Raw genomic sequence first — 24,612 nt, forward strand, 5'->3', positions numbered from 1 at the left:
GAGGGAAATAAGTATTTGACCCCCTCTGCAAAACATGACTTAGTACTTGGTGGAAAAACCTTTGTTGGCAATTACATATGTCAGACGTTTCTTGTAGTTGGCCACCAGGTTTGCACACATCTCAGGAGGTATTTTGTCCCACTCCTCTTTGCAGATCTTCTCCAAGTCATTATGGTTTCGAGGCTGACGTTTGGCAACTCAAACCTTCAGCTCCCTCCACAGATTTTCTATGGGATTAAGGTCTGGAGACTGGCTAGGCCACTCCAGGACCTTAATGTGCTTCTTCTTGAGCCACTCCTTTGTTGCCTTGGCCGTGTGTTTTGGGTCATTGTCATGCTGGAATACCCATCTACGACCCATTTTCAATGCCCTGGCTGAGGGAAGGAGGTTCTCACCCAAGATTTGACGGTACATGGCCCCGTCCATCGTCCCTTTGATGCGGTGAAGTTGTCCTGTCCCCTTAGCAGAAAAACACCCCCAAAGCATAATGTTTCCATCTCCATGTTTGACGGTGAGGATGGTGTTCTTGGGGTCATAGGCAGCATTCCTCCTCCTCCAAACACGGCGAGTTGAGTTGATGCCAAAGAGCTCCATTTTGGTCTCATCTGACCACAACACTTTCACCCAGTTGTCCTCTGAATCATTCAGATGTTCATTGGCAAACTTCAGATGGGCATGTATATGTGCTTTCTTGAGCAGGGGGACCTTGCGGGCGCTGCAGGATTTCAGTCCTTCACGGCGTAGTGTGTTACCAATTGTTTTCTTGATGACTATGGTCCCAGCTGCCTTGAGATCATTGACAAGATCCTCCCGTGTAGTTCTGGGCTGATTCCTCACCGTTCTCATGATCATTGCAACTCCACGTGGTGAGATCTTGCATGGAGCCACAGGCCGAGGGAGATTGACAGTTCTTTTGTGTTTCTTCCATTTGCGAATAATCGCACCAACTGTTGTCACCTTCTCACTAAGCTGTTTGGCGATGGTCATATAGCCCATTCCAGCCTTGTGTAGGTCTACAATCTTGTCCCTGACATCCTTGGAGAGCTCTTTGGTCTTGGCCATGGTGGAGAGTTTGGACTCTGATTGATTGATTGCTTCTGTGGACAGGTGTCTTTTATACAGGTAACAAACTGAGATTAGGAGCACTCCCTTTAATAGTGTGCTCCTAATCTCAGCTCGTTACCTGTATAAAAGACACCTGGGAGCCAGAAATCTTTCTGATTGAGAGGGGGTCAAATACTTATTTCCCTCATTAAAATGCAAATCAATTTATAAAATTTTTGACATGCGTTTTTCTGGATTTTTTTGTTGTTATTCTGTCTCTCACTGTTCAAATAAACCTACCATTAAAATTATAGGCTGATCATTTCTTTGTCAGTGGGAAAACATACAAAATCAGCAGGCGATCAAATACTTTTTTCCCTCACTGTAGATCTATCGGCCAATTTCTTGGGCCACTATACCTATTTTGCCAATTGGACTTGGACCCCTCTGCTACTCGGAACCCTACTAATCCATCACGACTGGTCTATCGACGTCACCGCACGCGGAGGCTAAAACAGACTTTCCTCCGTCGCGACGTCCTTCTGCTAGCATGCTAGCAGTCTGAATCGCCGTGTCTCCAGCCAGCCCAACCACTCCTATGATAACTCGGCTACGCATGCCTCTCCCTAATATCAATATGCCTTGTCCATTACTGTCCTGGTTAGTGATTATTGTCTTATTTCACTGCAGAGCCTCTAGCCCTGCTCAATATGCCTTAACCAACCATTTAGCCCCACTTCCCACATATGTGGTGACGTTACCTGTTTTAAACGTCTCTAGAGACAATATCTCTCTCATCATTACTCAATGCCTAGGTTTACCTCCAATGTACTCACATCCTACCATACCTTTGTCTGTACATTATGCCTTGAACCTATTCTATCACGCCCAGAAACCTGTTCCTTTTACTCTCTGTTCCGACCATACTAGACGACCAGTTCTGTTAGCCTTTAGCCGTACCCTTATCCAACTCCTCCTCTGTTCCTCTGGTGATGTAGAGGTTAATCCAGGCCCTGCAGTGCCTACCTCAACTCTTACTCCCCAGGTGCTCTCATTTGTTGACTTCTGTAACCGTAAAAGCCTTGGTTTCATGCATGTTAACATTAGAAGCCTCCTCCCTAAGTTTGTTTTATTCACTGCTTTAGCACACTCTGCCAACCCGGATGTCCTAGCCGTGTCTGAATCCTTGCTTAGGAAGACCACCAAAAACCCTGAAATTTCCATCCCTAACTACAAAATCTTCCAACAAGATAGAATTGCCAAAGGGGGCGGTGTTGCAATCTACTGCAGAGATAGCCTGCAGAGTTCTGTCTTACTATCCAGGTCAATACCCCAAAATGTCGAGCTTCTACTTTTAAAAATCCACCTTTCCAGAAACAAGTCTCTCATCGTTGCCGCTTGCTATAGACCACCTTCTGCCCCCAGCTGTGCCCTGGACACCACATGTAAATTGATTTCCCCCCATCTATCTTCTGAGATTGTGCTACTAGGTGACCTAAACTGGGACATGCTTAACACCCCGGCCATCCTACAATCTAAACTTGATGCCCTCAATCTCACACAAATTATCAATGAACCCACCAGGTACAACCCCAAATCCGTAAACACGGGCACCCTCATAGATATCATCCTAAACAACTTGCCCTCCAAATATACCTCTGCTGTTTTCAACCAAGATCTCAGCGATCACTGCCTCATTGCCTGCATCCGTAATGGGTCTCTGGTCAAACGACCACCCCTCATGACTGTCAAACGCTCCCTAAAACACTTCAGCGAGTAGGCCTTTCTTATCGACTTGGCCCGGGTATCCTGGAAGGATATTGACCTCATCCCGTCAGTAGAGGATGCCTGGTTATTCTTTAAAAGTGCCTTCCTCACCATCTTAAATAAGCATGCCCCATTCAAAAACAATTGAACCAGGAACAGATATAGCCCTTGGTTCTCTCCAGACCTGACTGCCCTTGACCAGCACAAAAGCATCCTGTGGCGTTCTGCATTAGCATCGAATAGCCCCCGTGATATGCAACTTTTCAGGGAAGTTAGGAACCAATATACACAGGCAGTTAGGAAAGCTAAGGCTATCTTTTTCAAGCAGAAATGTTCATCCTGTAGCACAAACTCCAAAAAGTTCTGGGACACTGTAAAGTCCATGGAGAATAAGAGCACCTCCTCCCAGCTGCCCACTGCACTGAGGCTAGGAAACACTGTCACCACCGATAAATCCACGATAATTGAGAATTTCAATAAGCATTTTTCTACGGCCATGCTTGCCATGCTTTCCACCTGGCTACTCCGATCAATAGCCCTGCCCCCCACAGCAACTCGCCCAAGCCTTCCCCATTTCTCCTTCACCCAAATCCAGATAGCTGATGTTCTAAAAGAGCTGCAAAATCTGGACCCCAACAAATCAGCAGGGCTAGACAATCTGGGCCCTCTCTTTCTAAAATGATCTGCCGAAATTGTTGCAACCCCTATTACTAGCCTGTTCAACCTCTCTTTCGTATCGTCTGAGATCCCCAAAGATTGGAAAGCTGCCACGGTCACCCCCCTCTTCAAAGGGGGAGACACTCTAGACCCAAACTGCTATAGACCTATATCTATCCTACCCTGCCTTTCTAAGGTCTTCGAAAGCCAAGTTAACAAACAATTATCGACCATTTCAAATTCCACCGTACCTTCTCCACTATGCAATCTGGTTTCAGAGCTGGTCATGGGTGCACTCAGCCACGCTCAAGGTCCTAAACAATATCATAACCGCCATTGATAAGAGACAATACTGTGCAGCCGTATTCATCGACCTGGCCAAGGCTTTCGACTTTGTCAATCACCACATTCTTATCGGCAGACTCAACAGCCTTGGTTACTCAAATGATTGCCTCGCCTGGTTCACAACTACTTCTCTGATAGAGTTCAGTGTGTCAAATCAGAGGGCCTGTTGTCCGGACCTCTGGCAGTCTCTATGGGGGTGCTACAGGGTTCAATTCTCGGGCCGACTCTCTTCTCTGTATACATCGATGATGTCGCTCTTGCTGCTGGTGATTCTCTGATCCACCTCTATGCAGATGACACCATTCTGTATACATCTGGCCCTTCTTTGGACACTGTGTTAACTAACCTCCAGACAAGCTTCAATGCCATACAACTCTCCTTCCATGGGCTCCAACTGCTCTTAAATGCAAGTAAAACTAAATGCATGCTATTCAACCGATCGCTGCCCGCACCTGCCCATCCGTCCAGCATCACTACTCTGGACGGTTCTGACTTAGAATATGTGGACAACTACAAATACCTAAGTGTCTGGTTAGACTGTAAACTCTTCTTCCAGACTCACATTAAGCATCTCCAATACAAAATTAAATATAGAATTGGCTTCCTATTTCGCAACAAAGCATCTGGTGGTGGTTTACTTTGTTGCTGGTCAACAAAGCAAATTGGATGCAGTCTATCACAGTGCCATCCATTTTGTCACCAAAACCCCATATACTACCCACCACTGCGACCTGTACGCTCTCGTTGGCTGGCCCTCGCTTCATACTCAAAGCCAAACTCACTGGCTCCAGGTCATCTACAAGTCTCTGCTAGGTAAAGCCCCGCCTTATCTCAGCTCACTGGTCACCATAGCAGCACCCACCCGTAGCACGCGCTCCAGCAGGTATATCTCACTGGTCACCCCCAAAGCCAATTCTTCCTTTGGCCACCTTTCCTTCCAGTTCTCTGCTGCCAATGACTGGAACGAACTGCAAAAATCACTGAAGCTGGAGACTCATATCTCCCTCACTAGCTTTAAGCACCAGCTGTCAGAGCAGCTCATAGATCACTGCACCTGTACATAGCCAATCTGTATATAGCCCATCCAACTACCTCATCCCCATACTGTATTTATTTATTTATCTTGCTCCTTTGCATCCCAGTATCTCTACTTGCACATTCATCTAATGCACATCTACCATTCCAGTGTTTAATTGCTATATTGTAATTATTTCGCCACCATGGCCTATTTATTGCCTTACCTCCCTTATCCTACCTCATTTGCACACACTGTATATAGACTTTTTCTACTGTTTTATTAACTGTATGTTTGTTTATTCCATGTGTAACTCTGTGTTGTTGTATGTGTCGAACTGCTTTGCTTTATCTTGGCCAGGTCGCAGTTGTAAAATGAGAACCTGTTCTCAACTAGCCAACCTGGTTAAATAAAGGTGAATTCAAAAAATAAGTATGCCCCTAATGCAATTCTAAAGTCTAATACATCCAGTGTGATTTCAACAGCTTTTTGTCAAATGAACAAATTGTCTTTTGTTGATTTTATATATCAACATTTCAACGTCGTTTAGCATAATCTATTCAATTATGGCATAATTATATTTGTATTAATTTGCATCACTGTCAATGACATACTTTTATTTTGAAGGCTAACCGCAAAGTCCACTATTGTGGCTAGCTTCACATAGATGGGTCCGACCACCATTAATCAAATAAGAACTGTTTTATAAGTGAGGGTTATTTTAGATGATGACACCTAGCTATATAGTTAGCTAGCTAACTATAGCTACTGAAACAGATTATGTCGTTTTGCTGTGTTTTTGGGGAAGAACATTGTTTGCATCCATGAGCTAGCTAGCTTTCTTTTATGACCAGCACTGTATGTGCGCGAGACAATTTTATCTGCATGGTATGGAACGCCGTTTGGGTGTTTGCGTGACAAAAAAGATAACAACTTTTTGACGTGTCAAATAACACTATTTGACGTGTCCTGGCCCACAGAAAAAAACTACGTGGGTCTATGTTGTCTGGTACATTTCATGAAACTACTATTCCCATAACCCTTTATGAATTAACGGAGGCGGGGTGATACATTCTTGACGTATACTTTAAATTATTCTAGCTGCGCCCCCTTATAGTAGGGCGGGGATTGTCTGTGTTTGGTAACTCAACAGCACAAGTTACACAAGCAAGGATAATTTTATAATAGCAGCATTTCACAACTTTTACATCAGTTTGCACGCTCAGCACATGCGTCCGAGAAAGCAATTATGTCTTCTCCTTTGGCTGGTACTACAATAAAAATGGTCAACCTGAAATCATAGAATAGAATATCATTGACGTCCACGCCTCACCTTCCATTTATGAGACAAAACAATACATTGCCTACATTTGAGTCGACTTACATCAGGAGTCGGAAGAACATTTATCGCTTTGGGCTGAATAACGCGGAACTCCAAAGTAAAGTCAGTATGTTTGATTTGACAGTGTAAATATCAATCGCGAGCAGAGAGAGCGAGCGCCTCGATCTTGGACAACTACAGCGCGCGAATTTTCTAACGTAGAATTCTTCAAGTGGAGTAGGACACAGAAAGGAGTTTGTCGTCGCCATGGAGTTGAATTCAGTGCTTTTGACTGCGGGTGGCTCTATTGGTTTTTTTAAACTTGTCAACTGTGGTGTCAGTAAACTCCCTATTCCTGAGACTGCTTGCAGAAATGCCTGGAAATGGAGAAATATCTGCACATCTTTCACCCACAGTCTGATAACTGGGATATGGGCTGTACTATGGTGAGTCGTTTTCCACTGTCTTGATGCTTGACATGCAAAGATCAATTGTTTTAAATTAGCTTTTTCATTACAGGGTAGTAACTGATAATAGGGTTTATAATACATTTTTACAATTTAAAGGTAAAAATGTTGATTTTTGTAAGGTAACATAATGTGGATAATGTTTTGTTCTGGACTGAATTGTGAAATGTTAAATCAATTAACCTATGGTCATAAAGAATGCTTCAGAATCAATTTTATTTAGCCTACACCTTTTTCACTATGCTAATTCTCTCCAACTTTCTCTCCCAATAATACAAAAAACGATTATATTGCTTTGAATAATATATCTATTTTAATTGCTTTCTGGTTATTCTCTCAACTGAATGTGTCTGTTTTTCCCCTGCAGCTTTTTCGTACACCCACAGATGGCCGAAGATTTGATAGGAACCCATTCTGTGTTCTCGCACACGTTGGTTTCTGTATCAATTGGTGAGTGAGTGTGTGGATGGGCAGAGGGAAAGGGAAGCGGTGTGTGAGCTGTCCACACATAGCAGCAGGAAGTAACAGTGCTGGAAGTACTGCAGAACCCCTGATCAATCCAAATAATTTTGCAGAAATCAGGATATAAAAATAATTTCCCCCAAAATTACACCAGTCTAAACAGATATAAGTACAATTATTCCAAATACTACACCAGAGAGCATAATTTAGCTACAGAGGATCAATGGCTTCTAAAAAATAGCAGTGGATTAAGTTTTATCACAAGCACTTACAGTTGGGAAGGTTGCAATTTGGCCAATACACTCGCCAAATATAGAACAGTTTGTTCCGTTGTGGCCAACGCGGACTGTGAAGAGACACACACGCATACTCATACACACGCTAGCACACACACACATTTCAATATTGTTATATGGTGGTATTATACATTTTGTGTGGTAATGATGTTATATGATGTACTTTTATTACATTTTTTTTTGTTTAGTTGTGTGATGTGTCTGGACCCCAGGAAGAGTAAGGCAGCAGCTAATGGGAAATCATAATAAATACAAATAGATATAATCCATAGAAGGATTTTGGAACCTCTAACTCTGGCACTTTGACTGTTAAACTCATGGATACACTAGCAATGCCTGCCAGTCCAGACTTGAATGGGAACTGCCATCTATGGATTATACACTGCTCAAAAAAATAAAGGGAACACTTAAACAACACAATGTAACTCCAAGTCAATCACACTTCTGTGAAATCAAACTGTCCACTTAGGAAGCAACACTGATTGACAATAAATTTCACATGCTGTTGTGCAAATGGAATAGACAACAGGTGGAAATTATAGGCAATTAGCAAGACACCCCCAATAAAGGAGTGGTTCTGCAGGTGGGGACCACAGACCACTTCTCAGTTCCTATGCTTCCTGGCTGATGTTTTGGTCACTTTTGAATGCTGGCGGTGCTTTCACTCTAGTGGTAGCATGAGACGGAGTCTACAACCCACACAAGTGGCTCAGGTAGTGCAGCTCATCCAGGATGGCACATCAATGCGAGCTGTGGCAAGAAGGTTTGCTGTGTCTGTCAGCGTAGTGTCCAGAGCATGGAGGCGCTACCAGGAGACAGGCCAGTACATCAGGAGACGTGGAGGAGGCCGTAGGAGGGCAACAACCCAGCAGCAGGACCGCTACCTCCGCCTTTGTGCAAGGAGGAGCAGGAGAAGCACTGCCAGAGCCCTGCAAAATGACCTCCAGCAGGCCACAAATGTGCATGTGTCTGCTCAAACGGTCAGAAACAGACTCCATGAGGGTGGTATGAGGGCCCGACGTCCACAGGTGGGGGTTGTGCTTACAGCCCAACACCGTGCAGGACGTTTGGCATTTGCCAGAGAACACCAATATTGGCAAATTCGCCACTGGCGCCCTGTGCTCTTCACAGATGAAAGCAGGTTCACACTGAGCATGTGACAGACGTGACAGAGTCTGGAGACGCCGTGGAGAACGTTCTGCTGCCTGCAACATCCTCCAGCATGACCGGTTTGGCGGTGGGTCAGTCATGGTGTGGGGTGGCATTTCTTTGGGGGGCCGCACAGCCCTCCATGTGCTCGCCAGAGGTAGCCTGACTGCCATTAGGTACCGAGATGAGATCCTCAGACCCCTTGTGAGACCATATGCTGGTGCGGTTGGCCCTGGGTTCCTCCTAATGCAAGACAATGCTAGACCTCATGTGGCTGGAGTGTGTCAGCAGTTCCTGCAAGAGGAAGGCATTGATGCTATGGACTGGCCCGCCCGTTATGGACTGGCCCGCCCGTTCCCCAGACCTGAATCCAATTGAGCACATCTGGGACATCATGTCTCACTCCATCCACCAACGCCACGTTGCACCACAGACTGTCCAGGAGTTAGCGGATGCTTTAGTCCAGGTCTGGGAGGAGATCCCTCAGGAGACCATCCGCCACCTCATCAGGAGCATGCCCAGGCGTTGTAGGGAGGTCATACAGGCACGTGGAGGCCACACACACTACTGAGCCTCATTTTGACTTGTTTTAAGGACATTACATCAAAGTTGGATCAGCCTGTAGTGTGGTTTTCCACTTTAATTTTTAGTGTGACTCCAAATCCAGACCTCCATGGGTTGATAAATTGGATTTCCATTGATTATTTTTGTGTGATTTTGTTGTCAGCACATTCAACTATTTAAAGAAAAAAGTATTTAATAAGATTATTTCTTTCATTCAGATCTAGGATGTGTTGTTTAAGTGTTCCCTTTATTTTTTTGAGCAGTATATTTCTGTGGTTGGCTGTCATTTTGCCTTTCACAAATTTCAAAATACAATCACGAGAAAAACGTAGGTCTACCATTTGGAAAGAAAATGCCTACTGCTGAAAAGGGAAGACTAATCTGTCTGTAGACGCTAGCACATTTGTTTCTCAACTTTTGAGCGATTCTGAGTGAACAGCACTGCTTTTCAAAGTATCTTAACTTGAGATATTGGCATGAGCACATCGGCCATCACCGGTGATTATCCTATGCTATCTATCTTCATCATTGAGTCAGTGTTACTGGAAAATGTATTTTGTAGCTATACTCAACTGAAGAAAAATATAAACGTAACATGTAAAGTGTTGGTCCTATGTTTAATGAGCTGAATTAATTTTTTCCATATGCACAAAAAGCTTATTTCTCAAATTTTGTTTTGTGCACAAGTTTGTTTACATCCCTATTAGTGAGCATTTCTCCTTTGCCAATATAATCCATCCACCTGACGGGAGGCATATCAAAATGCTGATTAAACGGCATGATTATTACACAGGTGCACCTTGTGCTGGGGACAATTATAAGGTCACATAAAAATGTGTAGTTTTGACACAGCACAATGCCACAGATGTCTCAAGTTTTGAGGGAGTATGCAATTGGCATGCCGACTGCAGGAATGTCGACCAGAGCAGTTGCCAGAGAATTGAATGTTAATTTCTACCATAAGCTGCCTCCATTGTCATGGGAAATCTATAGATCAGGGCCTAATAAATTATTTCAATTGACTGATTTCCTTTATATGAATTGTAACTCAGTAAAATCTTTGAAATTGGTGTGTGTGTGTGTGTGTGTGTGTGTGTGTGTGTGTGTGTGTGTGTGTGTGTGTGTGTGTGTGTGTGTGTGTGTGTGTGTGTGTGTGTGTGTGTGTGTGTGTGTGTGTGTGTGTGTGTGTGAGAAGATATCTCAGGGTTTCCATTAGGAAAATTAGGCGGCGGAAAAGTGACTAGGAAGATTTTAATGTATCGGACATTTGAGTAATTTACCGGTCATTCATATGCATTGGGTGCATAACATTTAAGGTGTCTACCCACGCAGCCAGCGTCATCATTAAATGAGGGATATTGGCCAAATGAGACACATTTACATGTCCTTAAAAAAAGCCTATAACAAATTTTGAAAAACACTATTCCTTGTTTTTTGATGTGTAGCATATGCAAAACTTTATAGCCTATTGGTTTATACTTTCGTAAAACAACAATTATCCTCCTCACGGTTCAGCTGTCAGAGATTTCAGCACTAAATGCATCAGGGCAAGGCATGCGTAGGCCTGTAGGCTTAGGTGTCCACTGTGATATTAATATGTAAAAAATATAAATGAAGAGAAGCTTACATGCTGACTAGACTGGGCATGTGTCTGGGTCCGAAATCGCGCTCATGTTGATTTTGTCCATCCACACCAGACACGATCAGGACACGCAGGTTTAAATATAAAATCGTGACCTTATTACCGCCACACCGGCGGTCACGAGTCATGACGGCAGTAAAATTCCATGTGACCATGTAGTCACCATAATTAGGCTTTTCCAAGCTCTGATGCTGCTGATGGTCATTAGGAGCCTACCAAACTTGCTAACTGCCTTGTACTCAGCACTCTATTGTCCCTCTAATCACTCTAACATCAATGCAAATGTATTTGAAAATCTAACCAAACATTTACATTTACATTTTAGTCATTTAGCAGACGCTCTTATCCAGAGCGACTTACGATAGTGAATGCAAACATTTCATACATTATTATTTTTTTCTTCCGTACTGGTTCCCTGTGGGAATCGAACCCACAACCCTGGTGTTGCAAACACCATGCTCTACCAACTGAGCCACACGGGACAAACACTTCATGAAAGCACATAAGTTCATGTTGCCAACATTTCTATAGGCTATGCAACTGCGTGAGAAAACAGAGTTTTGATTAAACTCTATTAAAAAGAGGAGGATCCCATCAGCTTTCTATAGACTTTTATTTATTTATTTATTTCACCTTTACTTAACCAGGTAGGCAAGTTGAGAACAAGTTCTCATTTACAATTGCGACCTGGCCAAGATAAAGCAAAGCAGTTCGACAACATACAAAAACAGAGTTACACATGGAGTAAAACAACATACAATCAATGATACAGTAGACAAAAATAAGACTATATACAATGTGAGCAAATGATGTGAGATAAGGGAGGTAAAGGCAAAAAAAGGCCATGGTGGCAAAGTAAATAAAGTATAGCAAGTAAAACACTGGAATGGTAGAATTATAATTTGAAGAATGTTCAAAGTTAAAATATAAATAATATGGTGCAAAGGAGCAAAATAATAAATAAATACAGTAGGGGGAGTGGTAGTAGTTTGGGCTAAATTATAGATGGGCTATGTACAGGTGCAGTGATCTGGGAGCTGCTCTGATAGCTGGTGCTTAAAGCTAGTGAGGGAGATAAGTGTTTCCAGTTTCAGAGATTTTTGTAGTTCGTTCCAGTCATTAGCAGCAGAGAACTGGAAGGAGAGACGACCAAAGGAGGAGTTGGCTTTAGGGGTGACCAGAGAGATATACCTGCTGGAGCGCGTGCTACAGGTGGGTGCTGCTATGGTGACCAGTGAGCGGAGATAATGGGGGACTTTACCTAGCAGGGTCTTGTAGATGACCTGGAGCCAATGTGTTTGGCGACGATTATGAAGCGAAGGCCAGCCAACGAGAGCGTACAGGTCGCAGTGGTGGGTAGTATATGGGGCTTTGGTGACAAAACGGATGGCACTGTGATAGACTGCATCCAGCTTGTTGAGTAGGGTATTGGAGGCTATTTTGTAAATGACATCGCCGAAGTCGAGGATTGGTAAGATGGTCAGTTTTACGAGGGTATGTTTGGCAGCATGAGTGAAGGATGCTTTGTTGCGAAATAGGAAGCCAATTCTAGATTTAACTTTGGAATGGAGATGATTGATGTGAGTCTGGAAGGAGAGTTTACAGTCTAACCAGACACCTAGGTATTTGTAGTTATCCACAAATTCTAAGTCAGAACCGTCCAGAGAAGTGATGCTGGACAGGCGGGCAGGTGCAGGCAGCGATCGGTTGAAGAGCATGCATTTAGTTTTACTTGTATTTAGGAGCAGTTGGAGACCACGGAAGGAGAGTTGTATGGCATTGAAGCTCGTCTGGAGGGTTGTTAACACAGTGTCCAAAGAAGGGCCAGAAGTATACAGAATGGTGTCGTCTGCGTAGAGGTGGATCAGAGATTCACCAGCAGCAAGAGCGACATCATTGATGTATACAGAGAAAAGAGTTGGCCCAAGAATTGAACCCTGTGGTACCCCCATAGAGACTGCCAGAGGTCCGGACAGCAGGCCCTCCGATTTGACACACTGAACTCTATCAGAGAAGTAGTTGGTGAACCAGGCGACGCAATCGTTTGAGAAACCAAGGCTACTGAGTCTGCCGATGAGGATGTGGTGATTAACAGAGTCAAAAGCTTTGGCCAGGTCAATGAATACAGCAGCACAGTATTGTTTCTTATCGATGGCGGTTACAATGTCGTTTAGGACCTTGAGCGTGGCTGAGGTGCACCCATGACCAGCTCTGAAAGCAGATTGCATAGCGGAGAGGGTGCGGTGGGATTCGAAATGGTCGGTAATCTGTTTGTTGACTTGGCTTTCGAAGACCTTAGAAAGGCAGGGTAGGATGGATATAGGTCTGTAGCAATTTGGGTCAAGAGAGTCACCTCCTTTGAAGAGGGGGATGACAGCAGCTGCTTACCAATCTATGGGAATCTCAGACAACACGAAAGAGAGGTTGAACAGGCTAGTAATAGGGGTTGCAATAATTTCGGCAGATAATTTTAGAAAGAAAGGGTCCAGATTGTCAAGCCCAGCTGATTTGTAGGGGTCCAGATTTTGCAGCTCTTTCAGAACATCAGCTGAATGGATTTGGGAGAAGGAGAAATGGGGGAGGCTTGGGCGAGTAGCTGTGGGGGGTGCAGTGCTGTTGAATGCAGTAGGGGTAGTTAGGTGGAAAGCATGGCCAGCCGTAGAAAAATGCTTATTGAAATTCTCAATTATAGTGGGCTTATCGGTGGTGACAGAGTTTCCTATCCTCAGTGCAGTGGGCAGTTGGGAGGAGGTGTTCTTATTCTCCATGGACTTTACAGTGTCCCAGAACTTTTTAGAGTTTAAGTTGCAGGAAGCAAATTTCTGTTTGAAAAAGCTAGCCTTGGCGTTTCTAACTGCCTGTGTGTATTGGTTTCTAACTTCTCTGAAAAGTTGCATATCGCGGGGGCAGGTCGATGCTAATGCAGAACGCCACAGGATATTTTTGTGTTGGTTAAGGGCAGTCAGGTCTGGGGAGAACCAAGGGCTATATCTGTTCCTGGTTCTACATTTCTTGAAAGGGGCATGCTTATTTAAGATGGTGAGGAAGTCATTTAAAAAAAATAACCAGGCATCCTCTACTGACAGGATGAGGTCAATATCTTTCCAGGATACCAGGGCCAGGTCGATTAGAAAGGCTTGCTCGTTGAAATGTTTCAGGGAGCGTTTGACCTCTGAACCATTACGGGTGCAGGCAATGAGGCAGTGATCGCTGAGATCTTGGTTGAAAACAGCAGAGGTGTATTTAGAGGGCACGTTGGTTAGGATGATATTTATGAGGGTGCCAGTGTTTGCGGCTTTGGGGTTGTACCTGGTGGGTTCATTAATAATTTGTGTGAGATTGAGGGCGTCAAGCTTGGATTGTAGGATGGCTGGGGTGTTAAGCATGTCCCAGTTTAGGTCACCTAGTAGCACGAGCTCTGAAGATAGATGGGGGGCAATCAGTTCACATATGGTGTCCAGAGCACAGCTAGGGGCCGAGTGGGGTCTATAGCAGGCGGCGACGGTGAGAGACTAGTTTTTGGAGAGGTGGGTTTTTAAAAGTAGAAGTTCAAATTGTTTGGGTACAGACCTGGATAGCAGGACAGAGCTCTGCAGATTGCAACATCGCCCCCTTTGGTCGTTCTATCTTGTCTGAAAACGTTGTAGTTAGGGATGAAGATTTCAGAGTTTTTGGTGGACTTCCTAAGCCAAGATTCAGACACAGCTAGGACATCCAGGTTGGCAGAGTGTGCTAAAGCAGTGAATAAAACAAACTTAGGGAGGAGGCTTCTAATGTTATCATGCATGAAACCAAGGCTATTACGGTTACAGAAGTCATCAAAATAGAGCGCCTGGGGAGTAGGAGTGGAGCCAGGCACTGCAGGGCCTGGATTCACCTCTACATCCCCAGAGGAGCAGAGAAGAATGAGTATAAGGGTACGGCTAAAAGCTATAAGAATTGGTCGTCGGTGACGTCCAGAATAGAGAGAAAAAGGAGCAGGTTTCTGGGGGCGATAAAATAGCTTCAAGGTATAATGTACAGACAAAGGTATGGTGGGATGTGAATACAGAGGAGGTAAACCTAGGCATTTAGTGATGATGAGAGAGATATTGTCTCTAGAAACATCATTGAAACCAGAAGATGTCATAGCATGTGTGGTTGGAGGAACTGAGAGGTTGGATAAGGTATAATGAGCAGGGCTAGAGGCTCTACAGTGAAATAAGCCAATAAACACTAACCAGAACAGCAATGGACATTGCATATTGACATTGAGGAGAGGCATGCTTAGCCGAGTGATCAAAGGGTCCAGTGAGATTCAGACAGCTAGCCGGGCCATAGGTAGCAAGCTGGTGGAAGATGGAGGGAGGTCTGTTTTTAGCCACCTCGTGCGTTTCCGTCTGTGGGTTAGTGGGGTTCCGTGTGGAAGGGGCGACCAGTCCAAGTTGGCAAAATAGTTAGTTATAGTGGCCCAAGAAAAGTGTCCGATAGACCTATTCAGATCGCAGCCGATAAGACAGCTAACGATGAACGATTAGTGGGCCGCAGATGGGCGATCAGGTTACGTCGCGACGGAGGGGCCAGTTGGATAACTCCCTCGGGCAGATAACGTCGGTGGTCCAGTCGTGAGGGCCCGATGGGGCTCCGCATCGGCAGTAAAGCGGGTCAGGATAGGTGATTGTAGCCCAGGGGACATTTCAGCTGGCTAGCTCAGGAAAAGCCCACGAGTGGCTGACGGAACTCTTCAGCTGGCTAGCTCCGGGATAATGTGTGTTAATTCCGGGACCGACGTTGCCAATAGTCACTCAGGTAGCAGCTAGTTAGCTGCAAGATCCAGGTGTAAATGTCCTGAGCCTGCGGTAGAAATCGGGGAAAGGAGAGAGAATAGGTCCGGTGTGCTCTGGTCTGAGTCGCGCTGTACAAAAACTGGCGATAGCTTTTCGAGCTAATGGATAGCTGAGGACAGCTAACCGTGGCTAGCTGAACTCCAACGTTAGCCAGTGAAAATGGCTAACCTCTGGCTAGCTTCTGTTGTGGATTTTGGATTTGAGGTAAATAATACTTTATTTTTTAAATTGGTGAGGCGGGTTGCAGTAGAGTGCTTTGAGGTTGAGTTTTAGAAGAAAAAAATAAAATATGTAAAAAGATAATGCGAAGAAAAATATGTGTGTATATATATATATATATATATATACTATTTAGCCCTAGCTATAGAATATGCGAAGAAAATATATATATACATATTTTTCTTCGCATATTCTTTAGTATATGTAAAGACAAGATTAAATCAAGAATAGTGTGATGGGTGACAATATTAGCCTATCACTTGTGAATTCTATATTATCACTTGTGAATGATGCCCAGCTTAAGGCAAACATCGCTTGATATTTGTTGTTGACGTTCTCAAATCATAGTCGCACACCTCATGTAGCCTGGCCTACAGTATATGTTTTGATAAGGTTTGTATCACAACTAAAGTGGCCAAATAACTTCTTAATAAAGTCCATTAATCTGCTTTACATGGGTGTAGAGCCTAACTGGCATACATACGCAGCGCGTGAGTTTCAAGTTTTAAACTAAACATTTTAAACATTGTCATCTGTTGCGTCAGGCTCATTGTTTTAAACAGGTGTTTTGATGCTAATGGTTGTATTAATTTGGGATCTATCGCATCTCACAACTTTCCCAGACTATGTTTGGAATATTTGTTTCTTGAACAGAATAGAATAGGTCAATTTTTGTACTATGGGGGACAGTAGATTGACATAGGCTAGTGCTTTTGCTGTTCGGTAGGCCTACTCGTTGGCTGACGAAAAGTAAATATGGACAGTTCTACCAATATCTTCAATATGCGCCTCGGAATTGGATAAGGACACGTGAAGTTGCGTCCCGGATGTCTTCACTTCACTTGTTCCCGTGAGACACATCACACAAGCTACTCGATCACGTGATGGAAAGCCATGTGAGTGAGAGATGCTTCGGCACGCAGCCGGGAGAAGCGAAATATAATTATTACAGTACCAGTCAAAAGTTTGGACACACCTAGCCATTCCAGGGTTTTTCTTTATTTTTACTATTTTCTACATTGTAGAATAATAGTGAAGACATCAAAATTATGAAATAACACACATGGAATCATGTAGTAACCAAAAAAGTGTTAAACAAATCAAAATATATCTTATATTTTACATTCTTCTACCCTTTGCCTTGATGACAGCTTTGAACACTCTTGGCATTCTCTCAACCAGCTTCACCTGGAATGCTTTTCCAACAGTCTTGAAGGAGTTCCTACATATGCTGAGCACTTGTTGGCTGTTTTTTTTTCACTCGGTTGGTCAATTTATCACAAACCATCTCAATTGGGTTGAGGTCGGGTGATTGTGGAGGCCTGGTCATCTGATGCAGCACTCCATCACACTCCTTCTTGTTCAAATAGCCCTTACACAGCCTGGAGGTGTGTTGGGTCATTGTCCTGTTGAAAAACAAATGTATAGTCCCAGTAAGCACAAACCAGGTGGGATGGCGTATCGCTGCAGAATGCTGTGGTAGCCATGCTGGTTAAGTGTGCCTTGAATTCTAAATAAATCCCAATCATTGTCACTGGCAAAGCGCCCCCACACCATCACACCACCTCCTTCATGGTAGGAACCACACATGTGGAGATCATCCGTTCACCTAAATCTACATTTTTGCATATAGGAGTATCTGTTTTGTTAACCTATTGTATTCTTCATACTATAAAATAATGCAATGGAATTCTAAGCAAATCTTGTCTGCTAAATGAAATAATATAGCACATAGCCAGATCCGGGAATAACATAAGGACAATTCAGAGTATGCTATTCTGTTCTTTTGAAATAGACTACATTTTCTTCATGTCATGTTCTTTAGACCTGTCTAAAATAAATAATTGATTTATTGTGATGGCGTAGGCTTTATTACATGGATTTATTAGACTTAAAATGTAGATGTTCCAAATTTCTGCATCAGTGGCTTGTAGGCTATACATGGAAGCCAGGGGATGCTAAATGTGTTTGTTAATTAACTGTCAATTACCATGAGACCGGCAGTTATTTGCTTGACATTCACCGGCTGGCAAAATTTCATGACCGCCACATTTCTACTCTGAACCAACTATATTAATTTTGGGATGGGTCGAAACACATGAACAATTTATGGAGATTTAGCTAGCTAGCTTGCTGTTGCTAGCTAATTTGTCCTGGGATATAAACATTGGGTTGTTATTTTACTAGAAATGCACAGTCCTTTGTTTCTGGATCTTTGTAGAATTTTGACCCATTTTGAGTCACCCAAAATCGTGTGTTCTCTACTCCAACAATTAATCCACAGATAAAAGGGGAAATCTAAATCTCTCCTTAATTTTTCTTCTTAATCTGTGGACTTTACTTATATACCCAAGTGGGTATATGCTCCTAAAATATATGCTCCTAAAAACCAATGAAGAGATTGGAGAGGTGGGACTGGTTTACCAGACGCTTGAGCAGTTTGGATGAAATTATCGAATAACGTGTTTGTAAATGTATTTTGCAACGCTCGCGCACGCAACGTGTTAGCCCTAGCCCCAGAGAGCAAGAATGAGAGAGGAATGCCAGCGGCATCCTATGACCAACATGCAATTCTTTATCCTTGTCAGATAGGCTACTGCATCTGCTATACAAATATAGGCATACAGAAGAAGGCTAATTTGTTATTTGTTAACTCTGGTAGGCATAAAACATTCTTCCTTACCTCAAGTTCAACTGTGGTAGTCAGTTGGAGTGCCAGTGCACACTGCCTGCGGTATAATAGGCTAATAGCCACGCCACACGCCAAACCTTCTCAACAGTTTCTAAACTTTATTAGGGTAATATCAAAAGTAAGTCAAGCCATTGTTTATAGGGAGAATACAAGCAGGATATTATTACATTTTAGTTATTTTGCAGATGCTCTTATCCAGAGCGACTTACAGGAGCAATTAGGGTTAAGGGCCTTGCTGTCATGATCGTCGTAATAACATTCGGACCAATGCGCAGCGTGATATGGGTTCCACATGTTTATTGAATGAAACGCACAAAAAATCAATAAAGAACGAACGAAACGTGAAGCAAATGAAGTGCTCACAGGCAACTACACATAAACAAGATCCCACAAAACACAGTGGGGAAATGGCTGCCTAAATATGATCCCCAATCAAAGACAACGAAAAAAAACAGCTGTCTCTGATTGGGAACCATACCAGGCCAACATAGAAATAAACAACCTAGATTACCCACCCTAGTCACACCCCGACGTAACCAACATAGAGAATAAAAAGGCTCTCTATGGTCAGGGCGTGACACTTGCTCAAGTGCACACACACAGATTTTTCACCTCGTCGGCTTGGGGATTCTAACCATCAATCTTTCGCTTACTGGCCCAATGCTCTTAACCACTAAACAAAAGAACGAGAAGCATATATAAATATATTATAACAAAACATGCAATCTACTTGCAGTGAAGCCGCTCAATATTTACATTACATTCAGTCATCTAACAGACTCCGATTCAGAGCGATCCACAGAAGCAACCAGGGTCAACGCCTTGTCACTTCCTGTTGAACGCAGAACGAGGAAGAGCTCAGTTTTGTTTGTTTGGAAAGTTTGTTGTTTGAAAGAGTATTGGAAAGTTCTTGGTAGCTAGCTAGCTTCTTAGTTTGGATCCCGCGATGCAGTTGGCATCATTTGCTAGGACTGCTTGTCTCTTTCCAGGGATCCTGCCGACCAAGGACGGGTCTGAGATGGCGCCGACAGAGATGGTCGCCACGCTTCAGGTCCTTAGGAAACTATGCAATTATTCGTTTTTTTTTATGTATTCTTTTTTACATTGTTAGCCCAGTAAATCTCAAGTGTTATTACATACAGCCGGGAAGAACTATTGGATATAAAAGCGATGTCAACTTTACCAACATTACGACCAGGAATACGTCTTTCCTGAAGCGGATCCTTTGTTCAGACCTCCACCCTGGACATGGGATCTTATCCCAGAGGCTGACCCAAAACAACGCGGCCGCCGCAGGAGAGGCGGACGGAGCGGCCTAATATTCAGACCCAGAAGGCAAGCACACCATCCACCACTTCCGAGCATATTACTCGCCAATGTCCAATCTCTAGATGACAAGGTGGATGAAATTAGGGCACGAGTTGCCTTCCAGAGAGACATAAGAGATTGTAACATTCTCTGGTTCACAGAAACAAGGGTCATATGTTGTCAGAGTCGGTACAGCCACCCGGTTTCTTCATGCATCGCGCCGACAGAAACAAACATCTCTCTGGTAAGAAGGACGGGGTGTATGCCTTATGATTAACGAGTCATGGTGTAATCACAACAACATACAGGAACTCAAGTCCTTTTGTTCACCTGACCTAGAATTCCTGACAATCAAATGCCGACTGCATTATCTTCCAAGAGAATTCTCTTAGATTATAGTCACAGCCGTGTATATCCCCCCCCCCAAGCAGATACCTCGTCGGCCCTGAAAGAACTTCACTGGACTCTTTGTAAACTGGAAACCATACATCCTGAGGCTGCATTTATTGTAGCTGGGGATTTTAACAAAGCTAACCTGAGAACAAGACTTCCTAAATTCTATCATATCGAATGCGCGACACAAGCTGGTTGTAATCTTGATCATTGCTACTCTAACTTCCGCGATGCATACAAAGCCCTCTGCCCTCTGTACAGCCCCTATAAATAAAAAATCCTCTTGACTTCATGCTCTCTAATTGTCTCGTGTATTGAGCTAATTTTAAACTCTATAAGCTGTTAATTTATTGGATCTGTGCCTGGCTAACAAGGGCTCCCTTAGAATTCCAAGGATTGTTAGCATTCTCCCAGAGAATCCACCCACCCTTGAATGCTGCCTGTCAGTGTTGTTAGTGTTGCCGGAATTCTAGAATCAATGGGGAGCATTATGATGCTTCGTCCCAGGCACTGCTCCGGACCTACCCCTGTAGGTTGCGTGACCCTAGAATGGGCCGTAGCGCCTGAGAAGAAGGCTGTTGATGTATATTGCAGCAGCCTGCCCGGGTCAAATGCCATCTATAACAGAGAAGTAACAGAGAAGGGAGTCTGGGTGAGGAGGGATGGTGGATGGTGCTTCCTCTGAGCCCTGCCTACAACAATGTGGCGTGACAGTGACACTGAGCCTATAGTATGGTCGTCACTATCAGGCCACAATGCAAAGCTGGAAAGACAAAGTATTTTCACTATAGGCAATTTTGACATGGCAGCTTGGCCACATAGTAGAAACCTACTGTATGTTCGGAGGCTATATTTGAAATGTTTTGTTTGTTTTTCGCTCTGATTGACCAAACAAACACTAGTCTGGGCCTGTCTGTGGGCTGACTTGATTATGTCAGGCCAAGGCAAAGGTGTTGACATTTTGGAAAGCATAACAGTTGCAGTAGGCACCCTCCCAGGCTGACCAAAGGTAAAGCAGTGTTACACACCAAACATGACACTATCATGAAGTGCCACTCTCCTATTGGGTGTGTCGTTAAGTTCATTTTAAGAATATTTTTGTTTCGAGAAACTGATCTGTCACAAAGATTTTCTGATGTAGACTCATCTCAACCAAACATCCAGGGTTTAGCTGTCAGCCAGTGTATAGAAAAGTTGTGTTTGATCACCATGTCGTTGGACAGTCACTGCCCAAAACCCACAGAACGGGAGAGATTGGCTCCAGTCACCAGCCGTTTGAGATAACATGTATGCTGCTGTTGAATTTAAACACTACAAACAAATGTATACATTTTCAGCCACGTGTGGTGGTACAGAAAGGTGTGAGAGAGACTGGGGCAGAAGGACAGTGGCAGGGGGTGAGACGGGGACAGAGAGACACACAGAGAGGGACAGAGAGAGACCGAACCAATGATTCCTTATGAAACACAGTCAGTGTCATAATGATAAGAGAGCCTGTTGGAAGGCCAACGGGCAGACAGTTGGTCACATGCCACCATGGTTCAATAACGTGAGAGCTTGAACTAGGTTGACGGTCTTCACTGGTTGTAAAATGGCTTTTCTTTATACACGTTTAGGAATGATAAGAGATGAATGGATGACACTTTTAAAATCTAATATGGATCCTATTCAGTCAAAATCAATTCCCAATGCACAGTAAGAATTATTTTTGGGATTCAATTTGGACAAGTTGTCACGGTTGTCGAAAGGAGTAGAGGACCAAAGTGCAGCGTGTGTCTAGTTCCACATTTTATTTAATCTGTGAAACCTTGCAATACATAAATAAACTGAATCGACAAAACAACAAACCGTGACGCAGAGGAGAAACAAACACTACTCAAAAATAATCACCCACAAAACCCAGGAAGAAAAACCCCTACTTAAGTATGATCTCCAATTAGAGACAACGAAGACCAGCTGCCTCTAATTGGAGATCATCCCAAACAAACCAACATAGAAATACAAAAACTAGAACCTAAGAACATAGAAATATAACACATAGAATAACCCCCCCTGTCATGCCCTGACCTACTCTACCATAGAAAATAACAGCTTACCATGGTCAGGACGTGACATAAGTAAACATCCGTTGTTTCTTCAGCTCTACTGTCCCTGTCATAAAGCAGCTGAGGATGCTCTAAAGGTACACGTCTTAGCACAATATTTACAGAAGCCGTTTGGTGTTGAATGTCAAATAGAACATGCAGTTGGAACACAGACTAGGGTTAATTCTAGTCTGCCCTAGAGGAGGACCCCCTCCGCTACATACACACACACCCGACTATCTTTAACGCTTCATTATTTTTCCACCATTCTGAAAAGCTGTCTCCATGGTTACGCCCATAGCAGGGGACTGATCTAAATAGCGCTCTTTAACTGACATCTTGGTTACCATCCTTGGTGTCGTCATGGAAGCGACTGGCAAGAGGGGTCCCTACTAAATATACTTGATATGCCAAACGCTCCTCCACTGAAAAAGCCTTTGTTCTATCAATCTCCATTGCTTTGTTTTGGTTCTAAGCTAGAATATGCTTTTTCCTTGTTTTGTTCAACAGGCTACTTCATCTATGACTTCCTTGATATGGTGCTCAACCAGAAGATGATCCTGTCATGGGAGCTCCTATTCCATCACACAGTGGTAAGTGGCCCTGGTAGCATCTACAAGGTTTGAGGTACACGTTATGTACAACCACAGATCTAGGATCAGGTTACCTGACCTCACTCACCATAACCTTGATAAATATCTGACCCTGTATCAGCGGTTAAGTGAAACATAGCCTAGAATCTCTGTCTCAACCTCATTATCTAGCTAAAACACCCACCAGAGAATACTGAAGCAGTGAAAGCATCACACAGTGCACACAAAACCCCCACAGTCGTTGGCCCCTGTTAGCATACAGCAGAGCTCAAATCACATTTTATTGGTCGCTTGCACAGTTTTGCAGATGTTATAAGCATTTTGCTGCACCTGCAATGTCTCTAGTTATAACAATGCAGTAAGATCTAGCAATACAATAACAATACACACATAATCCCCCCCCAAAAATAAATAAAGAACAAGAAAATGAAGACCTTACTGTTAACCTTTTCCAGCCATCCTTCCTCATCAGGCTGCTAACCTGCCTAACATCCCCCTTGAGGAAGTCAACCCCCAGGCACGGTAGTGTAACAGAGGTCTTTGGGTAACCACGCTTGCACAATGAGTACATTTGCCAGAGACCTGATTAGTTGCATTGGCAACCTAAGTGAATGCCTAGACTTCAGCTTAGCGGGCTAATGTGCTCTACTGTCCCTTAGAAAGTCTGGGTTTTAACCCCATTGGTCACACTAGCTAGGAACTACCCCTCATTATCGTTCTCTTTCCCATCAAGGCGAGACAGCTCCAGTACTACGTAATAGGCCTCAAATGAGAGTACCTGGTGAAGAGTCATTGTTCATCATTGTCCTTTTGAGAAAAAATGTCATTGTTCACCAGTGTTATTGAGAAAGACCTGATAGTGTTGTTCTCATTCCCTTGAGAATGGGTTTCTCGTCTTTGTAGAATGCTGCTTAAGGCTTTGCATCAGGGTATGAAGTTGCCTGTTGGCAACAGATCTAGGATCAGTTTGCCCTCCCCCATCCTAACTTTAACCATTGGGGGGTAAAATGCTAAACTGACCATGGCATACGCCAAGGCTCTTCTTCCTGACCCATTTTCATGGTAATACTGAGCTTTTGAAGACCTTTTTATTTTGAGGACCGGTTTGTGATGTTGATGTACATTTTTAGATGGGTGGTTAGAGGATTTGTGTAGATTTGAATTTGTAGAATTTTGTCAAGTCTGTCCCTGTCTGCTTGTCTAATAGAGTTATTATACTTATATAACTAATGTTTGTGTATAGGCGCCTGATGTGAATCCAATGTGGGCACATCCCTATTTATATGTGTGAGCCTCTATAAGTGTGTGTTTCTCTATATCTCTCGCACACATGCTGGTGAGTAGTACAGTATTCACACTCAGCCTCTCGTGTATGTATGACTCACAGCTGGCTGTTCCTCGTCAATGTATCAACACTGTCCAGGGAAAGCCCTGCATATCTAAACTGACAGACTGACTGGCTGGACTCAGTCTGCCAGGTAGCTCCATATCTAAACTAAATGACTGGCTGACTGGATTCAGCTCAGCTTGTTAGGCAGCTCCACATGCCTCTGGCCCTGGAAGCATAGTGACCCAGTGTATTTTGGCTCAGTCCCTCCATGGACTTCATTCTCCCCTGACGTCACCCTATGGTTCTCATCCTCTCCTAATTCCAGGGCAAGCAGCCAGCCAGTCCCCCATTCTGAAGTTTTGTTGTTGTTGTTGTTCTTCGCTAGCTTCTTTCCTGGAAGCTCCATTCAGGACAGAAGGAGGAGGTCTGGATGAGTGT

General features: G+C 43.7%; 1 protein-coding gene across 1 annotated transcript in view; it reads left to right on the top strand.

The window, feature by feature from the left end:
- The first annotated feature begins 5,963 nt into the window (after positions 1-5,963).
- The window catches only part of tlcd2 (TLC domain containing 2), a 46,000-nt gene continuing 27,351 nt past the window's right edge, over positions 5,964-24,612 (top strand). Inside the window, exons 1-3 of the mRNA XM_014162720.3 lie at positions 5,964-6,595; positions 6,984-7,066; positions 22,762-22,844. Coding sequence (XP_014018195.1) covers positions 6,417-6,595; positions 6,984-7,066; positions 22,762-22,844 — 345 coding nt within the window. The 5' untranslated portion in view covers positions 5,964-6,416. The remainder of the gene's footprint in view (positions 6,596-6,983; positions 7,067-22,761; positions 22,845-24,612) is intronic.

This window comes from Salmo salar, chromosome 20, assembly GCF_965601325.2.
Source record: "Salmo salar chromosome 20, fSalSal1, whole genome shotgun sequence".
Lineage (NCBI taxonomy): Eukaryota > Metazoa > Chordata > Actinopteri > Salmoniformes > Salmonidae > Salmo > Salmo salar.